Genomic DNA, 9,300 nt, shown 5'->3' with positions numbered 1-9,300 from the left:
TACAATACAATCTAACTCCCTCTTAAATATAGGGGGGTTGCACGCAAGGTCACTGGGTCATAGGGCTTGACGCACTGAGCATCTCAATCCATCTGGAGGACATCCGTCACTTCCGGTATATGTTATTAATGCTAGAAACGCGTACTTTCCTACCTGTTAAAAACCGCCAAAATGTTGAATTTTTGAACTGAAAAAAAAATTGTGGGAAAAAAAAGTGAAGCGAAATGAAAGTATAGAGAAGCAAGAACTGAAGGGACTACAGCAGCTAAAGTGCTTGGTAAACATTGGCCGTGCAGATATCGGAATTGAAAATATTGGGAATTATCGCGTTTGCTCACTGCATTTCATCAAGTAAGGCATTATTTGTGTTTTGATTGAGTCCTTTGGTATCTAAAAATTCTCAGAAGTGATAAACCTGGCTGTAAATTTTTCTTCAGATGCGTTTTCATTTTGTATGTAAAAGCCACCTTGGGAACCATGGGAGATTAAAAAAAGTTACAGCCAGATTTATCACTTCTGAAACTTTTTAGATGCCAAAGGAATCAAGAAAAAAAACAAATAATGCGTTAGTTGATGAAATGCAGTGAGCAAACGGCCAATGTTCGCCAAGCACTCTGGCTGTTGTTGTCCCTTCAGTTCTCGCTTCTATCTACTGTCATTTCCCCTCACTTTTGGAATTGTGAAGTAGGCTAAATGTCTCACACGCTCATCCCGATTTCCATAATTATTTACAGCGTAAAAATTGATATTTTCGGCGGGTTTTAACGGGCCCGCTACGGTGGAAACAATGGTAAGTGCCTACCTGCAGTTCATCGCATGTACTCCATTTGGAGTAGTGTGGCAACAGTACGGGTCATGGGTCGTGACCCGACTGCGTGAAACCTTCCTATAGCCAATGAACTGGCCTCAACTACCTTCTGTGGCAGAGAATTCCACAGATTCACCTCTCTGTGTAAAACATGTTTTTCTCATCTCGGTCCTAAATGATTTCCCCCTTATCCTTAAATGAGGGAGGGAGGTGAGGGGTGAAGGGGGGTCGGGGGGTGATGGGCTGAGGTGCGTGGGGTGAGGGGGGATCGAGGGGTTTGTGGGGTGAAGGGGGACGGTGGGGAGGGACTGAGTGGGTGAGGGGTGCGGAGGAGGTTGAGGGGAAGCGAACTCCTCGTCTACCATGGCGGCGTTCAACATCCCCGACACACCGCTCCAAGCGGGCCCCAGTGACGGACGGTCAATGAACGTGAGTCTCCCGGTGCTAGGCCGGAGTCTGGAACCGCCCCCGCCCGCCTTGCGTCGTGACGTCGGCCCGCACGCCCGGCAGCGTGATGTAACCCCACCCGCCGTGCGTCGTGACGTCATCCCGCCCGCCCCGCACCCGATCCCCAGCAAATATATTTCTCAACATCTTTGGTGAAGGGAGCCGGCGGATGGTCCTCCAGGCGGGCGAGCGGATCACAGATGGTCCTCCACCACAGGCTAGGTGAGCCGAGCGCCGATAGTCCTACAGGCGGGGTGAGCCGAGCGAGGCTGGGCCTGAGCAAGAGAGAGAGTCGGAGACAAAGAGAGAGATAATTAGAGAGAGAGAGACAGAGATATAGAGACGGAGAGTGGGGAGGGAGGGAGAGAGTGGATTAAGGATTTTTTATCTGGGAGGTCAATACAAGTACGAGTTGGAAATCAATACTCAGGAACATTAGATATTGAAAATGGAACACCTCAAGGGAGCATAATAAGTCCTTTATTATTTTCAGTAATGATAAATGATGTATATGAAGAAATTGTAAATGAAATGGGAGTTTCACTGTTTGCGGATGATGGGGCAATCTGGAAAAGGGGGAGAAATGTGAAGTTTATTGTGCAGAAACTACAGAGGGCTATAATAACGGTATAAGAGTGGTCATATAAATGGGGATTCAAATTTTCTGTGGAAAAGACAAAGATAATGTTTTTTACTAGGAAGAAAATTGGTAGCGAGGTAAAACTAAAATTATATAACCAGGAATTGGAGAGAGTAAAATACTATAAATTTTTAGGTTTATGGTTTGATGAGACGATTACATGGAGGGTTCATATTCAGAAAGTAGTGGACAAATGTAAGAAGATACTTAATGTAATGAGATGTTTAGTTGGATGTGATTGGGGGGCAGATAGAACAGCTTTGAAGGCTATATACACTGGGTTAATTAGATCTGTGTTAGATTGTGGTTGTGTGGTGTATGGGTCCACATCAAGTACTTCTCTTAAGAACATAGACAACATTCAATATCGGGCATTGAGAATGTGTACAGGTGCAATAAAAACAACTCCAACAGCAGCATTACAGGTTGAAATGGGGGAGATTCCTCCAGAGATGAGAAGGATACAGCTTTCATTGAATTACTGGATTAACCTACAGGGCCACAGTCAAGAACACCCAGCACAAGTTACTGTCAAACCATGTTGGGAAAAGGAGCGAAGGGAAACAAAAAGTTTTGGATGGACAGGGACCCAGAGAGCATTACAAATCAGCATAACACAATTAAATGTGGTTCCAACGGTTCCATTACCTTCAATTCCACCTTGGATACTTCCAGATGCAACAGTAGACTTTACAATATTAGAACCGGAAAACAGGGATAAACAACATATGTATAATTCATTCATCATACAGGAAAACATTGACAGATACTACAGTTTTGTCCAAATTTATACAGATGCATCAAAAGATTCAGTAGATTAAGTAGGAGTAGCATTTATTGTACCAGAATTTCACATCAAAATAGGGAAGAGGATCAATAATGAAGTCTCAGTATACACGGGTGAAATGATTGCAATATTGCTAGCAGTACAGTGGGTCGAGGATACTAGGCCTTTAAGGACAGTTATTTGTTCAGATTCAAGTTTAGCAATAAAGAGTTTACAGCCTAGCAATTCAGATAGTAGATCAGACATTTTGATTGAAATACAACAAACACTATTCAGAATTCAAATGATGGGGCTTAGTCATATTTTTGTGGGTACCAGCACACATTGGCATTAGAGGAAACGAAATGGCAGATAAGGTAGCAAAAGAGGTAACAAAAAGAAGTAAGATTGATTTAAGTATTAACATAGGTAAAACTGAAATCAAAGACATTATTAAGCAAAGACTGAAGGAAAGATGGCAAAAGCAATGGGAGGAAGAGTGGAAAGGATGGTGGTTCTACAGAGTCCAGAGGAAAGTGGGAGAAATTAGATGTGCAGGAAAAAACAGAAAAGAGGAGCCAGTAATTTCAAGAATTAGATTTGGACACACTGGTCTGAACAGTACACTTTTTATAATAGGCAAGCATAATACAGGCAGATGTGAATACTGTGGGCAAGAAGAGACAATAGAGCATGTCATTGTACATTGTGAGAGGTATGAGGAGTAGAGAGGACGGATGAGTGAGCAGTTCAGAAAAGAAAGAGTACAATTTGATTTGATAGATATTTTGCAAGGGAGTTCATATAAGTGCTATCAAATCCTGTTGCTTTTTCTTATGGTAACCAATTTGTTCAGAAGGATATAGCTTATTAGTATATGTAATGGTGTTGTTTGATCCACACTCCATGCCAGATGGTGGCGGTAATGCACCAAAAAAGTTGTTTGCCATCCGCCAAAAAACACTACATAGAAGAAGAAGAGGGAGAGAGAGTGACAGTCAAAGGCATAGAAAGAGAGACACAGAGAGAGAGAGAGAGAGAGAGAAAAAGAGTGAGTGAGACAGAGATAGAGAGAAAGCGTGGGAAGGGGTGGAGAGAGAGAGAGAGAGAGAGAGAGAGAGAGACAGGGAGAGGGAGGAGAGGGGTGAGAGGTTGGAGGTGGAAAGGGGGTGAAGTGAGTAGCGGCGAAACAGGGAGCAAAGGGAGGATTGAAGGGGGAGTGGGTTTGGTGCCGAGGGGGGTGAATGGGAGGGCAGGGAACTGGGGGGGAAAGAGGGGTCAAATGAGCCAAGGAAGGGGGTAGGGAGCCAGGTGGGGGTGGGTTCACATTGTTTGGGGGTGGGGAGGAGGGGGGAGGGAGCAAAGGGGGAGAAAGGAGTTGGCGGCAGGGGTAAGGGGCAGGGAGCAACAGGGAGGAGGTCACATTGTTTGGGGATGGGGAGGGTGTTGCCGTTTAGGAAGTCAAACCAGGGCAAGGTCTTCACTGTGAATAGCGGGGGGCTGGGGGAAGGTGTGGAGCCGAGGGATCGAGGAGTGCAGGTAAGAGTTGGGCCGAAGGGCCTCTTTCCAAAGCTGTATCACTGTATCTATGACAAAGTGCTGGAGTAACTCAGTGGGTCAGGCAGCATCTGTGGAGCAGATAGACACAAAGTGCTGGAATAATTCAGCGGGTCAGGCAGCATCTGTGGAGAGATTGAATGATGACATCTTGGGTCGAGACCCTTCTTTGGTTCAGTTTAGTTTAGAGATGCAGCGTGGAAACGGGTCTTTCAGCCAGCGGAGTCCACGCCGACCTGCGATCACCCTGTACACTGGGACTATCCTACGCACATTAGGGACAATTTAACAATTTTGCCGAGGCCAATTAATCTACAACCCTGAATGTCTTTGAAATGTTGGAGGAAACCGGAACACCCAGAGTGAAAACCCACGCAGGTCACGGGGAGAATGTATAAACTCCACACAGACAGCACCCGTAGTCAGGGTTGAACCCGGGTCTCTGGCGGTGAGGCAACAACTGTACTGCTGCGCCACTGTGCCTCACAGAATTATATAACAGTTTCCTCCGCCATAAAGGCACCCAATATTCAGATTCAGATTCAGATTCAACTTTAATTGTCATTGTCAGTGTACAGTACAGAGACAACGAAATGCATTTAGCATCTCCCTGGAAGAGCGACATAGAATATGATTTGAATAAATATTTACATTAGCATATATACAGACATAGTGTTTTTCCTGTGGGAGGAGTGTCTGGGGGGGGGGGTGATTGGCAGTCACCGAGGTACGTTGTTGAGTAGAGTGACAGCCGCCGGGAAGAAGCTGTTGCTGGACTGGCAACGGAGAGACCTGTAGCACCTCCCGGATGGTAGGATGGTAAACAGTCCATGGTTGGGGTGAGAGCAGTCCTTGGCGATGCTGAGCGCCCTCCACAGACAACGCTTGCTTTGGACAGACTCAATGGAGGGGAGCGAGGAACCGGTGATGCGTTGGGCAATTTTCACCACCCTCTGCAATGCCTTCCGGTCGGAGACAGAGCAGTTGCCATACCATACTGTGATACAGTTGGTAAGGATGCTGTCGATGGTGCAGCGGTAGAAGTTCACCAGGATCTGAGGAGACAGATGGACCTTCTTCAGTCTCCTCAGGAAGAAGAGACGCTGGTGAGCCTTCTTGATCAGAGTTGAGGTATTGTGGGTCCAAGAGAGGTAATCGGAGATGTTAACACCCAGGAACCTGATGCTAGAAACACGTTCCACCTCCGTCCAGTTAATGTGGATGGGGGTGTGCGTGCCGCCCCTGGACTTCCTGAAGTCTACAATGAGCTCCTTTGTCTTCTTGGAGTTAAGGGCCAGGTTGTTGTCAGCGCACCATGTTGCTAAGTGCTGGACCTCCTCCCTGTAGGCCGACTCATCGTTGTTGCTGATGAGGCCAATCACCGTTGTATCATCTGCATACTTGATGATGGTGTTAGTACCATGTACAGGTGTGCAGTCATAGGTGAAGAGAGAGTAGAGGAGGGGGCTCAGCACACAGCCCTGTGGAACGCCGGTGTTCAGGGTGAGGGTTGAAGAGGTGTGCTTGTCTAACCTAACAGACTGTGGTCTGTTGGTTAGAAAGTCCAGTATCCAGTTGCAGAGGGAGGGATCGATGCCCAGGTTACCGAGTTTGGTGATCAGTTTAGATGGTATAATGGTGTTGAATGCTGAGCTGTAATCGATGAACAGCATTCTTACGTAAGTGTCTCTGTTGTCGAGGTGGGAGAGGGCGGAGTGAAGTGCCGTTGAGATGGCATCCTCCGTACTACTGTTCTTGCGGTAGGCAAACTGATAGGGATCCAGTGTGGGGGGTAGGCAGCTTTTGAGGTATGCCAGGACCAGCCTCTCGAAGCACTTGGTGATGGTGGGGGTAAGTGCAACTGGGCGGAAGTCGTTGAGGCTTGCCGCAGTGGAGTGTTTTGGCACTCTGTGCTAATAATGTCCTGTTTGCCAACTTGTTCACCCTCTGTGTTCCCCTCCTGCAGGGAGCCGCCATTGATGGCAGCCAGGGTGCCGGTGAGCCCCCCCCCCCTCATCTGCTCGGTGTGCGGGCTGAACTTCGATGGAGGACCACATGATGGGGCACACCAAGGAGAAGCGTTATGAGTGTGATGTGTGTGGCAAGGCCTGGCGGAGCCCGAGCCGGCTGGAGATCCACCGGCGGGTTCACACGGGAGAGCGCCCCTTCGACTGCTCGGAGTGCGGCAAGAGCTTCACCCGCTACGACCACCTGCTGCAGCACAACCGCGTGCACGCCAGCGAAAGGCCCTTCATCTGCTCCACCTGCGGCAAGAGCTTCACCCGCTACGCAAACCTGCAGCAGCACAACCGCATGCACTCCGGCGAGAGGCCCTTTACCTGCTCTGCCTGTGGCAAGAGCTTCAAGACGGCGAATCACCTGAAGGTGCACCGACGGGTGCACACGGGTGAGAAGCCCTATGGCTGCTCCACCTGCGGCAAGAGCTTTGCCCAGTTGTCGGGGCTGCAGGAACACCAGCGGGTGCACAGCAGTGAGCGGCCCTTCACCTGCTCCAACTGCGGCAAAGGCTTCAAGTCGTCGCCAGACCTGAAGCGGCACAGGCGCGTGCACACTGGGGAGCGGCCCTACACCTGCGCCCAGTGCGGCAAGGGCTTCACCCAGTCCAGCAACCTGCTGTCCCACAAGCGCACCCACACTGGTGAGCGACCCTACACCTGCGCCCAGTGCGGCAAGGATTTCACCCACTCCACCAGGCTGCTGTCCCACCAGCGCATCCACACCGGCGAGCGACCCTACACTTGCAGCTACTGCGGCAAGGGCTTCATCTGCTCCAGCAAGCTGCTGGTGCACCAGCGCACCCACACCGGCGAGCGCCCCTTCACCTGCACCCAGTGTGGCAAGGGCTTCACCCGCTCCTGCACCCTGCTGGTGCACCAGCGCAACCACACTGGCGAGCGTCCCTACACCTGCAGCTACTGCGGCAAGGGCTTCACCCAGTCCAGTCACTTGCTATCCCACCAGCGCACCCACAACGGCGAGCGTCCCTACACCTGCAGCTACTGCGGCAAGGGCTTCATCTGCTCCAGCAAGCTGCTGTCCCACCAGCGCAACCACACCGCCGAGCACCCCTACACCTGCAGCTACTGCGGCAAGGGGTTCATATGCTCCAGCACCCTGCTGGAGCACCAGCGCACCCACACCGTTGAGCGCCCCTTCACCTGCACCCAGTGCGGCAAGGGTTTCACCCGATCCTCCAGGCTGCTGTCCCACCAGTGCACCCACACCGGCGAGCGCCCCTACACCTGCGCCCAGTGCGGCAAGGGCTTCATCCGCCCTGGCACCCTGCTGGAGCACCAGCGCACCCACACTGGCGAGCACCCCTACACCCGGTCCTCCAGGCTGCTGTCCCGCCAGCGGGTGCATGCCGGCGACCGTCCCGTCCCCAGCCCGGTGTGTGGAGAGCGCTTTGCCATGGCCTCCCACGCCCTGTCTCACCAGCGCGTGCACACCAGTGGCCAGCCCTATGACTGCCCGTACTGCGGTGAGCAGTTTGACAGCTCGCGGGGGTTGCGGCAGCACCGGCGGACCCACGCCGGCCTTGCAGCTGCTCCCATTGTGACAAGAGAGCATGGGGCTGCTGGAGCACCCGCAGATACACACCGGAGAGAGACCCTTTGTGTGCCCTGAGTATGGCAAGGCATTCACCCGCCTTGACCACCTGCTGGAGCACCGACAAGACCACACCGGCCAGCGCCCCTTCACCTGCCCGCTCTGCGGCAAGGCCTTTGCCCACTCCTCCAGCCTGCTGGCACATCGCCACGTGGATAGATAGGCGCTGTTTAGGTAGACACAAAATGCAGGAAGGAATGGGTAACGTTTCAGGGTCGAGACCCATCTTCAGTGTCGACCCGAAACGTCACCCATTCCTTGGGTCCAGAGATGCTGCCTGACCCGCACACTGAGTTACTCCAACACTCTGTGAATACCACCTATCCATGTTCTCCAGAGATGCTGCCTGACCTGCCGAGTTACTCCAGCACTCTGTGAATGCCACCTATCCATGTTCTCCACAGATGCTGCCTTCAGCACTTTGTGTTAGTCATAGAGTGATACAGTGTGGAAACAGGCCCTTCAGCCCAACTTGCCCACACCGACCAACATGTCCCAGCTATACTATTCCCACCTGTCTGTGTTTGGTCCATATCCCTCCAAACTTGTCCTATCCATGTAACTGTCTAACTGTTTCTTGGGATAGTCTCAGCCTCAACTACCTCCTCTGACAGTTTAACCATATAATAACCATATAACAATTACAGCACGGAAACAGGCCATCTCGACCCTTCTAGTCCGTGCCGAACACATAATCTCCCCTAGTCCCATATACGCGCTCAGACCATAACCCTCCATTCCCTTCCCATCCATATAACTATCCAATTTATTTTTAAATTATAAAAACGAACCTGCCTCCACCACCTTCACTGGAAGCTCATTCCACACAGCTACCACTCTCTGAGTAAAGAAGTTCCCCCTCATGTTACCCCTAAACTTCAGTCCCTTAATTCTCATGTCATGTCCCCTTGTTTGAATCTTCCCTACTCTCAGTGGGAAAAGCTTTTCCACGTCAACTCTGTCTATCCCTCTCATCATTTTAAAAACCTCTATCAAGTCCCCCCTTAACCTTCTGCGCTCCAAAGAATAAAGCCCTAACTTGTTCAACCTTTCTCTGTAACTTAGTTGCTGAAACCCAGGCAACATTCTAGTAAATAGTTTGTTCCATACTCTCACCACCCTCTGTGTGGAAAAAGTCACCTCTCAGTTTCTTTTTAAATCTTTTCCCCTTCACCTTGAACCCATGTCCTCTGGTCCTCGATTCCCCCACTCTGGGCAAGAGATTCTATGCATCTAACTAAATTGTGTTCTATTCAAGATTCCAGCATCTGCAGTATCTTGTGTCTCCCTCACCTATATCCACCTATCACTTCTGAAGAAAGGTCTCAACCTGAAACGTCACCCATTCCTTCGGTCTAGAGATGCTGCCTGTCCCGCTGAGTTACTCCAGCATTTTGTGTTCACCTGTCACTTGCCAGGCTTTGTCCAGCCCCCATCTCTTTTTTCCAGCTT

At 50.4% G+C, this 9,300-nt stretch overlaps 1 protein-coding gene across 1 annotated transcript; it reads left to right on the top strand.

The window, feature by feature from the left end:
* Positions 1-1,382: 1,382 nt before the first annotated feature.
* On the top strand, positions 1,383-8,011 carry LOC129694544 (zinc finger protein 883-like). The gene is made up of 2 exons (XM_055631270.1): positions 1,383-1,477; positions 6,185-8,011. Exon 2 carries the CDS (start codon positions 6,262-6,264, stop codon positions 7,864-7,866), a length of 1,605 nt encoding a protein of 534 aa, XP_055487245.1. The 5' UTR covers positions 1,383-1,477; positions 6,185-6,261; the 3' UTR covers positions 7,867-8,011.
* Positions 8,012-9,300: the final 1,289 nt, after the last annotated feature.

This window comes from Leucoraja erinacea, unplaced genomic scaffold (assembly GCF_028641065.1).
Source record: "Leucoraja erinacea ecotype New England unplaced genomic scaffold, Leri_hhj_1 Leri_703S, whole genome shotgun sequence".
Taxonomy (NCBI): domain Eukaryota; kingdom Metazoa; phylum Chordata; class Chondrichthyes; order Rajiformes; family Rajidae; genus Leucoraja; species Leucoraja erinaceus.
Note: the sequence above shows the minus strand (reverse complement) of the source record. Positions and strands in the feature narration are given on the sequence as shown.

Excerpts from the sequence above, each read along its gene's own strand:
- LOC129694544 (XM_055631270.1), top strand. The coding sequence starts at position 6,262 with ATGGAGGACCACATGATGGGGCACACCAAGGAGAAGCGTTATGAGTGT.